Consider the following 20,039-nt stretch of genomic DNA (forward strand, 5'->3'; position numbering starts at 1 on the left):
TTGTATAATTATACAGCATGTAGAAGTAATTTTACAGTATTCGCACAAGTCAGAGCTGTGGACAAATGGTGGACAAAAGGCTGTGAACAATTAGACGCTTCCTAATAATAATACTCAACCCAACACTTTCCCTCTATTGCCGGCCCATACATCTTTGGATAGTTTCTACAGGAAAACAACTAGTGAAGTTATATTAAACCAACCAAGCAGACTTAATTATCAACCAGCTCAAAACTTGTTAATCATCCGGTATAGGGTTCCCAAAATAATCGAAGCATTAAATGAAAATAAAGTAGCATAAATAGAATTCTTACATCAAAAGCACATGAGGCCGCCTTACATAATACCAGAAAATTCCCTACATCTCTGAATAAGCTGTAGTTAGCAATTTATTCAAACCCTAAACTATAATACCTCACCGAACTCAATGCATCAAACAAAGAACTGAGGTACTAGGAGTAAAAGAAAGTAAAACTAGAAAAATATTATAAATAAATACGTCTTGACTCGAAACCATAACAAACATGTAGTGCTACTTATTTCATTTCCCATACAATGCCACCATCCTCTGCAATTTACCAAAAATAACAGATTGTTAGACTAATAAACAAAGAAAAAAGGATCAATCTCGAAACGGCATGATTTTGACCTGAGTGGAAATGATAATTACTTATGCCACATAGGTTATTCAAAATATTTCACATTTTGGAGGGTATGCATGATATGTTAGTAGTTCTCCGCATAGGTTATTCAAAATATTTCACATTTTGTAAGCATTTCATATCAGCCAGTTTTTGTCTAAAGAGAGAGAAAAATGACTCCGTTCAACTAAACAAGTGTAAGCCTACGGGCAATTTAGCCAAACAAAAAAAAAGTTACTGTAACATTAAGTACCACTATAACTAACCTTCAATCTTTTTCTTTATCCAGATCTCTCCTAGCATTCCTGCACCAATACCAGCTACAATGCACGTACCATAGATGGCAAAAGCCTTTGGCCAAGATAGGCGTGGCATGAAGTAGTAGTCCGGTACCTGTCTCAATTTTTTGGGCAACCGTTTTTTCACAATCGGAATGCTCGAACTTGTTGCAGTAGTCGAGGTACTGGTTTCTCCAACTGTTTTCCAATCGACATTTTTAAGCACTTCTTTTGAGTCGTTAGCTGCCATATCAAATGAAACTGCTCTCACAGAAACAACGGAAAAAAAAAAAAATCAATATTAACGTTGATCAATCACTTTGCTATTTAAAAAAGAAGAAAACAATGATCCAGCAATACAGCCTTGTGTTACCGTCATGTACCAATTAGGTTGTCAGTTCCATGCCAATAGGCTCTTTTTTATGGTCCCATCAATATACGAGTATTTACCAGCTGTATCAACAGCTATTGGCACTGACAGGTACCAACCTATGGAAAGTGGTCATCTCAAAATGGATTCTCTTGGATTTTACACCTGAATTTCAGTGATTAATAGTACTTGGCCTGATTGGCATTGTACCAAGCCGTTCTGATACCAGTAAAACAAAGAAAATCTTTGAACTTAATTGGATCTAGTTTGGTGTTAAAGCGTCAATGGTTTCTCATTTGAACAAGATGATGCAGCCAGAAAGAAAAGTTTAAAAAATGGCGAAGGTACTATACCAATAACGTATCAGCCCGGAGCAACATGTGGTTTGGTCCAGAAATTTCAAAAAGTAAATGAATACCGCAATTTATACAAATAAGTCTTGCTGTATGTTTTACCATACTTAATTTCAAACTTCTATAATAACTAACTTTTTGTTATAAATAAGCTCAGAGAAGATAGCAGATTAGAGTTTATTTGTTTTTTTCATAGTGTAATGTTAAGTTTAGTTTAGGGTGAGTGAGTTTCCTTCGGGTCCCCTGGTCCCTGTTGGGTGAGTTATTCCTCTTGTATTGTTTACTATTTTATCAATAAATATTTCTTCTTCTTTTTTTGTCAGCTTTGCAAATTTTCCACTATCAATTTTTTTATTACACACGGATAATGCAAATTCAACAGAAATATCACAACTAATCCCAGGAAAACAACTCTTCTTTCTGAGACATGTAGAGGACTGAGAACGTTCCTTTTACGAGTCACCCCTGAGGAGACCCGTAACTGGAAAGTAACAATTCTATACCAACAGGAAATAATCGTACTAACAAAGTGCATGTTACATTTAAGATCTGAACTAACTCCATCTGAATCAAATAATTGACGAATTCAAGGTGGAAACAGAGATTTAGAAAAAGCAAACCAATTAAAGGCTAAAAGGAGCGAAAGGAGGGGATGAGGCCGTGAGAGGCGCGTCGCCTGGTGAGCTACGAGGAGCGGTTGGTTTCTTCGCAGGCGAGTCGGTGAGGGGCTCGACACCGGGTGGGGGAGAGGGGGAGAGGCGAGAGTGTGGCTGCGCGGCGTGAGGAATGAGGATTGATTGAGGTTGAGGGGGACGGAGAGAGAGTAATGGACTTCGTAAATTTTTCAAAAAAAAAATTTTTTGAAGGACAGTGAGGACACTGTCAATTTCATTGATATAAAACATTATTTACAAAATATTAAAGGTCCCTAAATTACCCTATTATTAATTTTTTTTTTTTTCAAAATTTTAACTGTCAAATTAAATCATGATCTTTGTATAAAAATATACAATTTATTTATTACTTTTAGTTGTAGAAAATTTTAAAAATAATATATAAAATTTCATCTTTAAGTATATTTTTATAGAAAGATCAGGTGTAATAATTTTAAATTAAAAATATAGATTCTTTAATATGCATATTACCAATTTATCATTGTCTCAGTGTAATTTTTGTCTTAGATTAACTATTAGCCTACACTGAAGTTAAATCAACCATTTTTTTTCGATAGTTGAATTTTTATTAGTGCCGAGAAGAAAAAAAATTGTATAAAAAATATTAATTATTTTTCAACTTCAACACTTTTTTTTTCAATTACAGTTTGTTTCTGCGCTTTCTGACACCAAAATTTCATAAGCAATGTATTCAAAGTTTAGTGATTTTTTGGGACAAAAAGTTTGATTTTACTTTGATGTACAGATGAGAAAAGCATATATTCTGTTGGTTCAATGAGGAATACAAGTACGTGCATCTCAGAGATGAGGCCAGATTTCAGTTCACAAATTCTCTTGCATAGAGTCGATAGAAAACAACAATTCATGTTTTGATACTTTAGTAAACTTCTATTAAATTAGTTTTAAGTTTAATGTTGTTGGTTTTCTTTAATTTTTGGAGTAATATTTAGGGTTGATTTGGTTAAAGAGTTCAATTTCATAAAAAAAATGGAGATGTTTGAGTTTATAGGTATCATAATTAACAAAACTCTTAGGACTGATTTTGATTTGAAAAATATAATTTTCAAAAATGAATAATAATTGGAAGATGGATTAAAAAAATGTTTGTACATAATCCCAAAAGAAAATTTTCCATAAAGAGTAGACAGATTTGCATTGGGATATAGATGAATGGAGTCAACGCGCCAGAGTTGTTGACTTGAAAATCTCAAACTTATGTTAAAAATTGAAAAATTCAGGATAATCTGAGTATACATTCTAGACTTAGACAAGAAAACTGAAGTGATTTAGATAAGAAAATTGAAGTGGTGTAGTGGTTGAAGCGGTCCAGTCTATTGGCTCATGGCGCAATACCAGGGTTCGATTCTCCCATTAAGTTAATAAACGTGTTAACTGCAATTGGATTCGAAGACAATAATAAGCTGAAAATATAACTCTATTTCAACTCATTTATAATGCATAGTGCGTGAATTATGTTTTAACTTGATGCTCAATTATAAAATTAACATTAAAAAATTAATTGAAACATAAATGAAATAGAATCTTATTTCCATCCTATGTCCCTCTTTTTACCATCTTACGAAAAATAAAGCAAAGACGAATCAGTTAATTCGAGTTGAGACTGACTGGAATTGTAAATGAGCGAGATAAAACAAATAATTACTGAGTGAAGTTCCGAGTCTGTAACTTTTTTTGCAACCCTACGATACATTATCTGGTACGTGGCATGTAAACTAATTGTGATAAACATTTGATGTATGCGGTAACATTAGTGTATTGCAAACGGGCTGGACGGTCTGGGCTGGGTGAATCCGCAATGGGTAACGGACGGGCATGGACACGGACGACATGGGTCACGGACGACACGGGTAGGGTAGCACGGGTTTTTTTAAAAAAAAAAAAACCTACCCGGCCCGACTCAACCCCCGGGTACCACAGGTAGGCGGGTTGCACGGTCTAGTCCGGACCGGATTTTTTTTTGTTGCTCTTTTTTTCCTTTTTTTCTATTTTTTTTTCTTTTTAAACCAATAAAATATAAATCAAAATTCATTTGACATGATTGCATATTCAATAATTTTTGTTATAATAAAATATAAATCAAAATTACGAATTATTTTAAAACAATGTTGCTTAAATCAATTACTTGTACATAACACCTAATAGATGTACAGAAACACATGAAAAAATTTCAGAAAAAATAGTTTTTTTTTTTAGATCTTATATATTCAAATAATACTTATACATATCATTTTTATAGACTTTCATTAGTATATGCCCCTTCAAATTTATAAAACATTTTTGGACCGTTCATTTTCATGAGGAAAATCAATGGTCGATCTGCAATAAAATCTTCCCAAATCTATTTTAAAATTATCAACAGAAGAACATTGAACGTAACCAACCAACATAAAAGTTCGGAAGTTTTATTATGTATGCGCTTCGATCCAACACGAAGTGTTTATAACCATACGATACTTCAATTTTCAATCAACTAGATGGATGGGTAAATAAAAATAAAATTTGATCAAACCTGAATGCAAGATAATAAATGTAGTGCTTTTTAAATTAAACGGTTTTGATTGACCAACAGATGATATATTCTCGTGCTTCTTCATTAACTCACCAAACAAGAGTTTATGTTTCATGTTCATATATAGAAGACGTGAGTAATGTAAGCAACATACATGTAATGTTATTTAATTTAATGTGTCAAAATCATTTAATTAAGCAATAAATACTTTATAACATTAATTATGCATAAATTTAATTAATATATGTATAATATAATATATGTATATGTATATATTATATGTATATATAATATAATTATATATAATTTAGATTTTTATACAATTATATAATATAATTATACAAAACGCTAAATTACTTTGTATGTAAACTAAAAAATTCTACAATTAATAATTGCACTACAAAAACCTAAATTATACTAAACAAAATACCGATCGTTGTACGTCTACCGTTGAACGAAAACTTAAACTGAATTTTTGAGACACTAAACGACGTTTTTTTTAAATTATGATGCTTTGGATGCCTGGGGGTGACCCCCCAAGGCGATATTCGGATTCATCTAGTCCCCCCCCCCCTCCTTTTCCGAAAAGTGGTCATATGCGTAAATCTGACTTTCCTAGCTAAAGTTATGACTGTTTAAAGTTTTTCAAAAGCCGAACTTTGGAAATTCATAACTAACTGTAGAAATATCCAAATAAATTGAAATTTGTGTCAATTCTGTGTATTTTTTAATGCTCTATATACTAGTGTAATCACTTTTGCAGTTTGATCCTTGTATCAGTCCATACTTGTTGATTTGCCAGTAGAGGTCAAATTTGATATACATATACATATATTATATAGAGTAAGGCTACGGTGATATGGGTTGAATAGAGGGCTACGGTGCTACGGCTCAATATTCGAGTTTTCAAAATCCTAACGGTCGATCTGAATAGTTCATCTTGTTCTCCATGTTAATATGTGTTTAGAGACCAAATTTTACATTTTTTGAAAAAAATTTACTATTTTTTAGATAGGTAGAAAATCAAATATCTGAATAATGCAGAATATTTTAGATCAAGTGATTTTCTACCTATCTAAAAAAATAGTAAATTTTTTTCAAAAAATATAAAATCTGGTCTCCAAACACATATTAATATGGAGAGCAAGATGAACGGTTCGAATCGACCGTTAGGATTTTGAAAACTCGAATATTGAGCCGTAGCACCGTAGCCCTCTATGCAACCCATAACACCGTAGCCTTACTCTATTATATATACATATATTATGAGGTTGGCTATTCTACTTCCATAAGCATATGTGGGCATATGCTTATAACTCGCTTTTGCATTTCCAATATTCAAATGGTCGATCTGAAGTGCTTAACATGTTCTCCATATTAATGTGTTTGGAGACCAAATCTTACATTTTTTTGAGAAAAAATTACTATTTTTTTAGAATTTTTCAAAACATACTGTTTTGAAATTCTGAAAAAATAGTAAAAAAATTCAAAAAAAATATCAAAATTTGGTCTCCAAGCACATACTAATATGGAGAACATGTTGAGTGCTTCAGGTCAACCATTTAGACATTGAAAACGCAAAAACGAGTTATAAGATATACTCTCATATGCTTATGGTATAATAGCGAACCTCCATATATTATATATACATATATTATATATGATAAGGGATCCAATTACACCATTTTTTGGTGACACCGAATTACACTCTCCATTTTCAAAATTTTTAAATTCCAAACAATCGATCCAAACCGTTTAACATGATGGATAAGTTAAACTGTACTTCCAGATCAAAATTTACATTTTTTGGAATTTTTTTACTATTTATTAAGTATTTAACAAAATCGCTATATTCAGACTATTGAATTTTTGTACCCATCTTAATAAATAGTAAAAAAAATCAGAAAAATGTAAAATTTGATCTGCAAGCACATTTTAACATATCCATCATGTTGAATGATGTGGATTGACTGTTTGGACTTTGAAAACATAGTGTAATCCGGTATCACCAAAAAAGAGTATAATTGGATCCCTCCTCATTATATATACATGAGTAAAGCTAGGGTGTGATGTGCTCACCAATAAAATTTGATGAGCACAACTCTAAAAGCATATAGGATTGGTTTCAAATGAGAAATCCAAACCGTTGAAATCCATGTACTTCATGAGTGATGCATGTACATGCAAAATTTTAGAAGTTTTGAATTCATTTGCTACAAGGTCAAGCGGTCAAAGAAATGAAGAAAAAATAAATATATAAAACAACTTATAAAAGATTCATTTATTTTACCGCTTGATCATGTAGCAAATGAATTTGAAACTTTCAAAATTTTACATGTACATGCGTCACTCACGAAGCACATGGATTTCAACGGTTTGGGATTTGTCGTTTGAAGCTGATTCGATATACTTTTTGAGTTGTGCTCACCAAACCCTCTTGGTGAGCACATCACACCCCTAGCTTTACTCTATATACATATATATACATAGAGGAGGGATCAAATTACAACAATTTTTGAGTTACAACAAGCATTTTCTACATTTTCAAAGTCCAAATCGTCGATCCAACCCGTTAGATGTGATCTCTACTATAAAATGTGCTTGGAGACCAAATTTTACATTTTTTGGAAATTTTTTACTATTTATTAAGATGGGTACAAAAACTAGTCAAATTCAAACCATTGAATTTTGTACCCATCTTAAAAATAGTAAAAAAATTTCAAAAAATGTAAAATTTGGTCTCCAAGAACATTTTATTGTAGAGATCACATCTAACGTTTGGATCGACGATTTGGACTTTGAAAATGTAAAAAATGTTTGTTGTAACTCAAAAATTATTGTAACTTGATCCCTCCTCATATACATATATTATACGAGGAGGGTTCAAATGCACCCAAATTTTTGTGCCAAATGCACCCTATCTCTTTTCTCCGTTTTCAAAGTCCAAATAGTCAATTCGAACCGTTAGATGCGATCTATATATTAAGATGTACTTGGAGACCAAATTTTATATTTTTTGAAATTTTTTTACTATTTATCAAGCCACTTTGAAAATCGCTGATTTTACATTTTTTTGGACCATTGGATCAGCGATTTTCAAAGTGACTTAATAAATAGTAAAAAAATTCCAAAAAATATAAAATTTGGTCTGCAAGCACATCTTAATATATAGATCGCATCTAATGGTTCGAATTGATAATTCGGACTTTGAAAACAGAGAAAAATGATTTGAAATATAGGGTACATTTGGAGTTGCATTTGAACCCTCCTCATATTATACATATATTATACAACAGCTTTTGAAATGAACCTTAACAAAATTTCTTTTGTTGATTATTTTATTGCGTTTATATTTTCATAATTTATAATGTTTGTTTCTCATTTTAAGTACTTTATTCAATTTTTAATTGTGTAATTTGAAAATCAATTCTTGAATCTATAAAGTAGTTGAATTAAAATAATTATTTCAGATTTTTCAAGGTCAAAATTTCTATATTTTTAAAAGAATAATCAGATTAGTAAAAGAGATATTGTTGGCTCTCAAAAACCGTAACAAACAATTGTCATATTTCAAGCAATCCATCTATTTTCGAAATTAACTCAAAATAATCCATCTATTTTAGATTTTTTTTATGCATAGGATCAGATTTATTATTTTTATTTTTTTCGATTCAAACTTTACATTGATTACAATTATACTGAAGTGGAAATATTAAAAAATGCCAAATTTCATTTAAAGAGTTTTGTTTAAAGAGTTTTGTTTGGGGGGAATGAAATTTGAATTTAAAAAAAAAAAAAATCAAATCCGGCCAGGTACAGGTTAGGCGGATAAAGGATACTGGTAGCACGGGTAAAGGATACGGGTATCACGGGTAAAGGATACGGGTATCACGGGTAACGGGTACGGGTATCACGGGTACACGGACCAAACCGGACGGTCCGAGTTTGAAACGGACCAGGTTATCACGGGTTTAATGGCAAAAAACCGGGTCCGGCCCTTCAACCCTTACCCGGATTACCCGTGGACCTGTGTCAAACCCAGGCACGGTCCGGACCGGGCGGGTACGGGTCACGGGTGGACTGGACTCAAACCCGCCTGGGTAATTTCAAAACACTAGGTAACATAAACTTCCGAATTGGGGGCATGCTTGCTCAAATGCAGTTATGACTTTTGCTCTGTTAATTAAGGCAGATGTATTTTGGCCTCTTTTACAGGACAAAATCATGCATGAATTAGTGGATGCAGCAAAGAAAGCAGGTTGGAAGTTGGTAAACCATTCATTTTAATCTCTTGTTTCTTAATTATATTGATAAACGAGATCTTCTTTATTATGCAATGTTGTTCTATCTTAGCGTCAGTACAATTGTCAAGTTAATTGGTGGGGATCATCCATTTATAATGTATTATTTGTTTTGTAGATTGATAATCCACAAGTTAAATAAAGAAACTGAAAGCAAATTGAATTCATCTTCTTTTGTTTAAAACAACAAAGAATCATAAGCCAAAGCCACAAGAGAAAAATGTAAAACATGAAATAAACAGCATGCACCTCAATTAACCTGTTCCCATCATGTATTCATATTTCATGATCCTTCCCCCCTCCGTTCTCTTCATTAGAAATGCCAATTCTTTTAAGAAAATCACCACTTCTGACGGAACCATCCACAGGTGCTTCCTCCTCTGCATCGGCATTCCTTCTAGAGCCCAAAATTGATTCAATAGCCGCTTTACTGGCGGCAGCTGCAGCCTCCTCTTTGACTGCCAACTCAGCTCGCCTAGTTTCTCTCTCCTCTTTCTCAAGCGCCTTGGCTCTTTCTCTCTCTTCTGCCTCCTGGGCCACTGCCTCTTCCTTCTCTCTCTCTACCTCCTTGTACAATTTCTCCACTTCCTCTTCTCTACCTACTTCACTAAGCTCTCGTACCAAAAGCTCCTTCATTTCATCCCGGAAAATTATTGTTTCGTCCAAAAGCATCTGTTTTGCTATTTTAATACTATCTTCCAAATTCCCAATTTTGAGATGTGCCTTTAGTAGCAACTCATAGCATGCCGAGCTTGGTTTGATCCCTCTATCAGGCATTTTATTGAACACTTCTCGTGCAATGTCTACTGCACCTGTATCCACTAACCCAGTCAAAACCAGTTCATGTGCAATCAAACCAGGTTTTAATCCTGCTTGTATCATCTTATTGAAATAATCAAAAGCATTATCACCCCGATTAACTCCAAAACAAGCCTTAATGAGTAGCACATAAGTAGACTCATCCGGGTCAACCTTTTTCAAACCCATCTCTCTCCACACCTCCTCTGACATGGCAACCATCCGGTTCCTTACCAAATGCTCAATTAAATTATTGTAGGATTTTACACCAGGGCTGATATTCTTCTCTTCCATCTTACCAAAAGCCATAACTGCCTTGCCAAACTCACCGGAAGAGCAATACACATCAACCATGAAATCCAAACTTTTGCAATTGAGCGCAATTTGTCTGGGTGGGTCATGATCCCTCTCCATCCTCTCAAATAATTTAATGGCCTCATCCAATTTACCATTTCTACCGAGTGCATCTAACGCCGAATTATAACTGTCAACCCCAAATTTAACTCCTGAGCCATCTCCCATCACCTCATTGTAGAAATCCATTGCCTCTTTCTCCATGCCCTTCAAGAAATAACCTTTGATTAAATTCCCACACACTACACCATAAGACGCCTTGGCTTCCTCACCAAGCTTCTCTTTGAGCTCATCAAACAAAGCAACAACCTCATCCCCATTTGCGGCCTTTGCAAAACCACCCATCAAAAAGTTGTAAACTTTACAACAAGGCCCAACAAACCCTTTTTCAAGCATCTCATTTTTAAGATTTACTGCTTCTTTGAGCCTCCCATTCTCCACCAAACCCTGAATTACAACACGATAACTGCTTGGCGAAGGGGTAACGGCCAAATCTTCCTTCTCAAGCACCCTCAGCTGTTCCAAAGCCGTGTCGAGTCGGCCAAGGCTGACATAACACTGCAATAGAAGGTTGTGGGTTGTGACAGAGGGGGGCATGCCAGATTGGAGAGAGAAACGATGGAGAGAGAGGAAGTCGGAGTGGTGGTGTGAAAGGAGGAGAGATCGGAGAGCAGCATTGACGGTGTGTACGGAAGGAGGGCAATTGGAGTAGAACGAGTGGCGGAGGAGGAGAGAGGCCTCAGCGAGGTCGCCAGAGTAAAGGAGTTGGAGGATGTTGTTGTGGAGAGATAGTAGGGAAGCGGAGAGGGAGGAAGGCGGTGGTGGGAGAGGGGGATTGAGACGGCGGCGGAGGTGGCGCGCGGCGGAGGCAGCGGAGGAGGTCGCATGGGAGAAAGAGAAGAGCTTGGTAAGGGGTTTTGAGAGAGACATGGTGAGACAGGAAAGGCAGTAAAAAAAGAGCGTTTTTGAGGTTTATTTGAGGTTTTGGGTTTCTTTGACCTTTTGGTTTATTGGGCTTTCATCTCCTTTACCTTTTGATTTCTCAGTTTGAGCTTATTAGGCTAAAATGGCCTATAAATTTATTTTGGGCTGAAATAATCCAAAAACTGTTTTTGTTATATATATACTTATGAAAGGTTGACAATTAGAAAGAGTACTACCCGTCTACCCGCATGATATCCACCAACATCATCCCTCCGAAATAATCAGATAGATCAAACTTGGTAGGATATTTAGTCGGAATCGTTCGATTTTCATTAAAATCCATGCATATGATTTATGTTAGAATCTGTCCGTATATCTAAACCGATACGTGCGCATTTTGATACAAATTGAATGGTTTTAATCAGATATTGGACCAAATTTTCTTCGGATTGCCCTCTTTCTCCACCCCTCCGGCCTGACCTACATAAAAAGCAAAAGGGAAAGAAAGAGGAGATGCAATCGAATTTTTATTTTATTTTTGGGTTGGTCAACTATTACGAGAGATGTAACATTTTTTTCATTTTTTTTTTTTGCTCAATACTCGTTTAAAAGTTTCATGTTTGTTGGCTCTTTTGATTATATCGTATTTCTAATTTACCAATAAAATATAATATTAGATGCTTAAACCCTATTTTATTTCAAAACACAGTACTCCAAAGTCCAAACCCATCCAGTATCAAATAGCAACATATCTCCAGATCAATTAGATAATTTATCGCGTTAAAAGAACAAACTGCTTGTAACAGAATTATTACTTGATGATTAATTTTAAGTTTTTAACCATAAAAACCCGAGCATATTATTTGAAATATTTCCAAAAATATATAACAAACGAATGAACGATGAGACAGACAAGGTCTAAATCCTAGGGCGTCCTTGTCAAACGAGATAGGCACTACGGAGAAGAAAATAGAAAGAGAAATCTCAGCCCACTTGAGAAACACATCCCACTAGAAGCAAAAACAATTGCACGCTTAGAAATAAAAACGAAATCATACAATTTTTTAAAGAAAATGAGATAACATTGCAAGCAACATCACTATCACCATCAGCATCCATTTTCAGCACAGGTCCCCTTTTTTTAAATTTTGTCAAACATAATGTGTGAAAATTATGCACACAGACCATTTCTGATTAGCCCTAACACACTCCACTAGCTCACAAAAAGCAAATTTAGGCCCCACCACAAAGTGTATGGTTAGTGCACTACAGCACCAAAAGCCATCACACCCAAATACAAGGGCAACCTAAGAAATAAAAAAGAAATAAATAAAACGCTTTTATAGTAAAATTTAGCTGCCCTGCCTTTCTCTCTCTTATCTTCGCTACACTCATAGAACAGTAGAAACCAGAAAAAAAAAGATGTAAGAAAACGAGTAGACCCCTTTTGGGCACTCCTATCCCCTTTTGCAATCAAATACACCTTTGACAAAAGAAAACCAAAAAGCAACAAGGATGGAGAAATTAAGAGAGAGAAAAGGTGACATCATCATACAGCATTCTTACACGTTGAGATCTTTGAGGTCTTCTCCTACAATGTTAGATGGTGAAATGCACAATTGCACTTTTGCTCCTCTACTTCACATCTATATGCAATTCTTTCGTTGCAGTCCCTCAAGTTCTTATTTTCCGAGGACTAGATTGCACTAAAAGCTTGCACGTCAAAGAGTACCAAAAGTCGAATTGCCCCAGGAAAAAAAATGTATATCCTAGTGATTTGGCGTTATTATATATATACTATGGAACTATGATGGGGTGTTGGGTTCTGGTTTAACACCTGGTTGGTGCGGCTCTGGTGCATGGTGGTGTTGTGTATCATAAATGGCCACTGCAAGAGAGATGGGCATCATGCATAAGGCCTTTGACTGGAGAAATTGCATTGCTGCTCCGATATCGTCCTCCATAAGTTTTGCAACCTGTCTCTCCGTTCCATCAGTCGACCACTTCTCCCATATCTGCTGCTGGGCCCCACTGCCACTTTCACTTGCTTCCCCCTGCTGAATTCAGCATCAGGTAGAGATGATTAGTCGTCACCAAAGGCTATATATGTCACAGTATACTGCCACTAGTTGACTTCCTCTCAGAAATTAAGATAGATAGGTATCAATACCATGCTGAAAGAAACTACTGGTTAACAAGGTCCGGTACCAACCTGCTTGCAATAATTATGCTTCTTTATGATTTGAAAGTTCAAAATTCATTTATAAAAAATTCAGAAAAGGAGAACAAGTTTATACTATAAGTTGTAGCACGCATGCTGTGACAAAAAAGCAATGATAGAAGGGTTCTAATAATAGAAGAATAAAAAATATTCAACAGAGAATATGCCTTGTTGAGTACAACAAAGAAAAATATAAAATGTCATCATTGCCATTCCTTGTGGGTTGGAATTAAAATATTCAAGTCAGAATGAAGGGGAAGAGCTAACATTTCCATTATTGTTCTTTAGACTTGGTAGCTTTTGTAGGCACTAAAATTTTCAGCCCCCTCAGCAAAATATTCTATTTTTTATCCTTACACAGTAAAAGATTTCAAGGCTAGACCTATAACCCAATCTTATTTTTTCAACAGATAAAAAAAAATGAATATTGAACATCAGGTTTGTTTTTTTTTTTGTGGAGGGTGCACAGGAAAAATACTGAATGGGAGATGTTTGACTTTGACAATAGTTGTGGTACAGAGTGTGTCTGAGAATAAAAAAATTAATGATTCAATGAATAAAGTGAAGGATATTGGATATAGTTTCTGCAAAGAAAAAGGTGTGAGACAACACAATTCTGACTTGCCAATCATAGACAAAATGACTACAATTTGATTGAGAAAGTGTCATAAAGCAACACAATTTCTAAGATATTTTCACAATAGAGTGAATTATAGTTTTCGTTAGGAGTTCCCACAACTCCAAAAACAAAAACAAAAAGAACAGGAACACGCCTCCATACACGGCAACACATCAATGGGTAACAGGATTCAGAAAAATTGTGTTATATCGGCACATTCTGAAGAAACAAGAAAGAAAAACAGGGATATTGGATGCATGCATTCTTTTAGGTGTGAGCTAATGGGATATTTTCACAATAGAAAACAGTTTCTCCTTCATTTAGAAGCTATGCATCTAAAATTTCATCTTTTTCTTATTTGAAAAAGCTATGCATCTAATAAGAAAACTACACGAAGGACTTCCATAACTTGTTATATGTTGGGTATTTTCAGATGTTTCAGAAGGTCACAAAAAATAACACATTTAAAAGATAATCGCTTATCACACATTTAAGTTTCATATTCTTTAGATAGATTATGTTTCTTCAGTTTTTCCAAAGAGAATCAATAATCCCAATTTACGCTTTTTCAAACATAATAAGAAATTAATGCAAAATGTAAATACCGCAACAGAGAGGGGAATGTCAGCCACAAGCTGTGCTACAGCACCAGCACCGCCGAGTCTACTCATGCTCAACACCTACCATTCAAACCAACCATCACCACAATGAAAAAAAAAAGGAATAATAATAAGCAAATAATTTAAAAAGAATAAAATAATTAGAAATTCATGATGACGACCGAATACAAAGTCTAATGAACAGCCCATAGATTCCTCAGGAATTTGTCAGAATTTCTCTTTATAGTAAATATTTACCATGTGAGCTCCATGTTTTATTTGAGGAAAAGCAGACGGGTTTACACCTATAAATCTCGGAGTGGCAGACACTTCATTGCTAAGGGGCCGCAGTTTGGCGACTAGCTAGGTATTTTTACTTTCCAAGGCTGGTAAATTAATTCTCCAATATTCTCACAAGTTCTAGGTTGTAGCAGAGAAGAAAGAATGGTTTTTCAAATTTAATTTGGTTCGAGTTACATTAGATTAGGTAAAAAAAAAACTAGAACGATCAGTGGTATTGCAATGACCATTTTCTTACAGCAAAACTCTTATTTCTTTGTAATTTATTTCATTGTCCATCATAATTATCATTACAATGGTGATTATTAATTTAAGTATTACTATTTTACATTTGTTGGGTCTTGCACATTCTTTATGTGTGTCGGTGTGTGTGTGTGTGTGTGGGAGGAGGGGGGAGTAATAGAGCATAGAACCTTTACTTGAAGCTTTAAAAACTTTACGTAGTCCAAAATCTCATCAAGCATTGCTGCTCTATCTGTCTGTGCAAGTAAGAAAACCAAATAAGAAAGAAACCATCGTTTTAAAAAATTATATCATTCTTTCTATTATTTTTAGAAAATATTTAATACAAGAAGCAAGTCCATATTAAATCCATTACAAACAGGAAGTCCACCACAAATACACATGGAAATCAAATAACGAGATATCAAGTATCAGATTCTTACAAGAAAGCAATTTCAATTTTCAGACACTGATTTTTTTTAAACATTAAAAACATATCGAGCGTACCTTGTTAGTGTTAGGGACTAATTCTTGCAAAGCCCTCATCCTCTCTGCTATTCTTTCTCTTCTTAACTGCATTACAAGTCAAATTATCATCTGCAATATGTTCTCATAATGCACGTAGTTGTTTACATTAATAAAAAACCAATCATGTCAATTGCAGACAGAAAAAATGAAAAAAATAAATATCAATATATAAGACAAGATACTGGTAATGAATGTTTGGCCGATCTCATCTATTGGTTCGGTAGTGACATTTCATATTGTAACGGTAGACCAAAAATTGAGGTGGAGAAAGAAGGGGATGAGAGCCTACTCTTTCAGCGATGCTATGGGGGTCCGTTGCTTGACCACGCCGAGCCCGCACCTTTGGCCGTGGGGCTGGTGGCTGCGGTGGGGTCGGTGCGCCTCCTTGTTTTGGTTGTGCATGGAATACCTGAATACAAGTTGCAAAAAAAAAACCTTAGAAAAACAAAGGATAATTTCTTTAGATATTGAAAAAAGAGTTACACCCAGTTTCCAAAAGAAATGAAACAATTTCTTAAGATTTCAATACACAACTGCAGCTTTAAGAATACAGTTTTTTAGAATTATCATTGCAAAATGAATTGTGCATGCAAAAATGATAATTGAAACTACAGGCTTAACAGTATTAAACTAAATGAAATTGCAATTTCATAAAATTGAAGTACTGATTTTTTTTGTGTGAAAATATCTTTTAATTTTTTTTTTACTTCTTCAAAATAGTTAAGAAAGAGAATAGGGAGCGTGGGATCAAAGAAAAAGGAAAACGAACAGGAATTGAATTAATTAATAAGTAATGTTCTAGAAGCAAATGGACCTGAGGTGGTGGATTAGGCCTAATTTGATGAGCTTGCACATGTCCGTATCCAGGCGGGAACAAACCCGTCAGATGTACCGCCTCTCGTTCCTACATAACCAAACAAAAGGCGTCACTCCGAAATAAATCCATATTAATTGTAGAATCTTTACAAATTTACCCTTAAAGTTTCTTATTTCTGCTCTAATGTTTAAAACCAACCAAGTTGTCTACTGTGCATGCACCATCAGAAAAAAGTGCCTGAATGTAATGACCCTTTCACAAAAGACAAGATTCTCTAAGGGCAAAAACATCAGTTAGTAATTTATTAGGGGTCAACGCGAGCAAAAAAGTGTCAGCTTTTCTGCAATAAATGCGCGCGAAATCCCCCGGTTGATGAAATTAGACAAGAAAAGGGGAGAGCAATTGATAACTCCATTGCAATTCGCAATATAGCCCTAACAAATAATTTCCCCCATTCAAGTGATTGTTTTCCCACTGTTAAGTTATTTGCATGCCACTGATTGTTAGCTACATATGGTTACTCCAAGCACTTCAGCACAGGGCATTTTTAAAAGAGATAGATTAGCAGTGCAAAAAACATTACGAAAAGGAAAATAGGCAACAGAGAGAAGTTCGCCTAAATTTCACAATTCCACAAGCCGAAGAACGCTAAGTACCTTATCGGCTTCATCTCGGATCCGTTTTCCACTAGCGGATCCTTCTCCAGCTCCCTGATCAAGGCTCAGAGCCAAGGGAAAAGGAGGCGGCGCGCCTCCGCCGCCGGAACCAGCTGTGGACGCGTCTCCAGCGATTCCGTACGACAGAAACTGCTCGAAGAAATCGTCGTCCGGCGGTGGTTGCGGCGGAGGCTGGTGGTGGTTCGCCATGGCCGTGTTAGCTCACAGCGCATCGAAAGGAGAGACTGAGGAAGGCACGAGGTCTCTCTTCACTTTACTTTACTTGGTTCTCGTACTATACTGGTCCTAGACTGGAAAATTAAGTAGAGATACTAGTTAGTACAGTGGCTCTGTGCTGAGAGAGATGAGAGGTTGGAATGGGTGCAAGAGGGAGCTTTAAAAAAGGGAAGAAGGGTACCAGAATTTGATAAAATAGACCTGTTCTACGAGTGCACATCAATCAATTTATATGATTTGGTGGTGTGGGCCCGGGTACAAGTCTTTATAGGTCTTCTAGATGGAATGAACGGAGTCTGTGCTCTAATTTATCTGGAAAGAAAGAGAAGAATCCGAAAGCTCGGGTCTATTGTCCTTCTTTTCGGGTTTTGTTTTCTTATGCTGTGTACGTTTCTGAGTTAAAATGTTAAATTAATACTTTAATTAGAATAATTTACTGGGTTGCGTGTACGGTGCAAACTTGGGATTAGCGTGGTTAATGAAGGGGATAAGAGGTATGTAATTATAAGTTAATTAGGTAACCGCGCAAGTATAATTTGGTAACTGTTTCGGTCCCTCCAGCTAGTCTCCGCTTGACTGGAGAGCGTTTTTCTCTTGCAAAGGACTGAAACTCTGAACTCTGAAACGGTGACGAGCAAAATTGCTTTTCTAACTTTTTTGGACTTTCAGGCAAAGTCATAAAATAAAGTCGACTATTGGTACTGAACATGTAAAGATTTTCCTTCTTTTGTTATCAAAGAAACTTGAGAAAGCTGTCCCCTTTCCCACTTGTTTTAAGAGGTGTTTGGATCTCATTTTAGCTGGGGAAAAAAAAAATGATTCAAGGAAGTGGTTAGATTACGAAAAAGTTAAGATGAAATTGAAGAAATTGCATACACTATCATGGGTTCAAGCTTCCCTCTCAATAATAAAATTGAAGAAATTGCATAATACTGAGTAGTGAGTAGTGAGTAGTGACCGGATTGCACGGTTCCGACGCTCCTTCAACCAATAGCCAATAGGTCTTACTCTCACCTTTCAATATGTCCTTAAAATGTTCAGGGCCTTCTTCAACAAGACAAAGAAAAACACGGTCAAATTCAGACGTGTCAATTAACTCCCACAGTATAAATATAGATTTACATGTTTTTCTATTTTGACCATAACTTCTTTACGCAGCTCCAATAATGACAATTCAAAGTTACGTGGAAAACATACACAATAATCTACAACTTTAATGTTTGCAGTTTCCTGTTTATTAGGGATCTTGATCAAAAAGGCATGTCAATAGATTTAATCTGATTAGGGCTTATGTATTATTAACAAAGATACAATTAAATAGTTTTTGTGCATCTTAATTCTTAATCGAATGATGTCATCAATCAATCATTGTATAAGTTTTATCATAAGTTTTGATAAATAATAAAATAAACTGGAAATTTGCTAATGAAAATTGAACTATTTAATTTGTCGTATATATGTTAAATTAGTGGTTAGTGCATTACTTAATCAGACCAATAGCAATTATGATCTCAACCTTGATAGCTTATCCTTATCCGAGCACCTTAATTAATTACCTGAAATTAATTAGTAGCTAGCGTGTGAAGACCTCGTACCGGTGATTGTTACGGAGAGAATGCGCGCGCTCAAAAGACGGTTCTAACATGCACGTACGCGTACGATGATGAAGACCTCGTACCGGTGATTGTTATGGTATGTTGTCACGAGAGACAATATAATTAACAAGTTATGGTATTAATTTTGTCAGGTAACATGATAAAATATAACTAAAGTTAAATATATATATATAATTCAAATTTCAGGCAGAAAGATTTTGTTACACAAATTTTATTAGAATATTGTTACTTTATTTTATAATTTTTAATAATATTTTCACATCTTTGTTTATGTTCTTTCTAATTATTATTTTCTTTCTTAAACAAACTGATATATTCAACATGACAAGTCTATGATGTGACCAACATATTATGATCATTTGTGTATCATGATTAATTTTCATAAAATTGTAGTCATGATATAATACAATACTTAAAAGCTTAACTTCATCACGGCATTACATAATACATAACTCTAGTTATGATATAACACATTTATACTTCTAGCTCGCTCCTCAATAATTATTTATGTTCATCGAGTCTTATTGTGAGCTCAGCTCTAAATATTTATTGGATTCGCTTCAAACGACGATTTTGAACCGTTGAAATCCATCTACCTTACGAGTGATGCGTCTACACGTGAAAATCTTAAACTTATGAATTAATGTAGTATAAAGTCAAGCGGTCAAAATTAGAAGGTTTATAAATTAAATTTAATGCATTCATTTTTTGAATATTTTTTTTATCGCTTGACTCTATACATATTTAATTTCAAGGTTAAAAAGTTTCGCACATAGATGCTGTTAGTTTGTAATAATCTAGAAGTCAATAATACGATAATTTATCATAAAGCTTTGTTCATGAATTGGATGATTAATATCATTTTGTTGCCTTGAGTATTATTGAATTTATGGATCATTTCGAGTTCATGACTGAAATTGTGAAACTCCATAATATAGATGATATATACTCTTAATCTTAAAAGGTCACTAACCAAGGTAATTAGCAGGAACACTAATTAC

The 20,039-nt window shown here is 34.8% G+C and overlaps 2 protein-coding genes across 5 annotated transcripts; both read right to left on the bottom strand.

The window, feature by feature from the left end:
* Positions 1–271: 271 nt before the first annotated feature.
* On the bottom strand, positions 272–2,422 carry LOC144574056 (uncharacterized). Its single transcript, XM_078323887.1, has 3 exons — positions 2,263–2,422; positions 908–1,180; positions 272–568 (listed from the first exon to the last, which is right to left on the bottom strand). The coding sequence occupies exons 2-3, from the start codon at positions 1,167–1,169 to the stop codon at positions 537–539; spliced, it is 294 nt and encodes a 97-aa protein (XP_078180013.1). The 5' UTR covers positions 1,170–1,180; positions 2,263–2,422; the 3' UTR covers positions 272–536.
* A 9,812-nt stretch (positions 2,423–12,234) lies between these two features.
* UNE12 (basic helix-loop-helix (bHLH) DNA-binding superfamily protein) lies at positions 12,235–17,623 on the bottom strand. 4 transcript variants are annotated; one of them, XM_078323790.1, is made up of 7 exons: positions 17,186–17,623; positions 16,527–16,616; positions 16,002–16,121; positions 15,692–15,757; positions 15,376–15,441; positions 14,669–14,743; positions 12,235–13,280 (listed from the first exon to the last, which is right to left on the bottom strand). In XM_078323790.1, exons 1-7 carry the CDS (start codon positions 17,393–17,395, stop codon positions 13,029–13,031), a joined length of 879 nt encoding a protein of 292 aa, XP_078179916.1. In that variant the 5' UTR covers positions 17,396–17,623; the 3' UTR covers positions 12,235–13,028. The 4 variants fall into 4 exon arrangements, with proteins under 4 accessions (XP_078179916.1, XP_078179917.1, XP_078179919.1 ...); XM_078323791.1 differs by having other exon boundaries at positions 12,235–13,277; positions 17,186–17,555; XM_078323793.1 differs by having other exon boundaries at positions 12,235–13,277; positions 15,382–15,441; positions 17,186–17,554.
* Between the last annotated feature and the right edge of the window lie 2,416 nt (positions 17,624–20,039).

Source organism: Carex rostrata, chromosome 22 (genome assembly GCF_964058835.1).
Source record: "Carex rostrata chromosome 22, lpCarRost1.2, whole genome shotgun sequence".
Taxonomy (NCBI): domain Eukaryota; kingdom Viridiplantae; phylum Streptophyta; class Magnoliopsida; order Poales; family Cyperaceae; genus Carex; species Carex rostrata.

Bases quoted from the DNA above. Each gene is read 5' to 3' on its own strand.
- LOC144574056 (XM_078323887.1), bottom strand. From the start codon at position 1,169: ATGGCAGCTAACGACTCAAAAGAAGTGCTTAAAAATGTCGATTGGAAA. The intron at 569-907 runs GTTAGTTATAGT...GGTAAATTGCAG, and splicing joins GATAAAGAAAAAGATTGAAG to AGGATGGTGGCATTGTATGG.
- UNE12 (XM_078323790.1), bottom strand. From the start codon at position 17,395: ATGGCGAACCACCACCAGCCTCCGCCGCAACCACCGCCGGACGACGAT. The intron at 15,442-15,691 runs GTACGCTCGATA...TTACTTGCACAG, and splicing joins TAGTCCCTAACACTAACAAG to ACAGATAGAGCAGCAATGCT. The intron at 13,281-14,668 runs GTATTTACATTT...TGCTGAATTCAG, and splicing joins ACATTCCCCTCTCTGTTGCG to CAGGGGGAAGCAAGTGAAAG.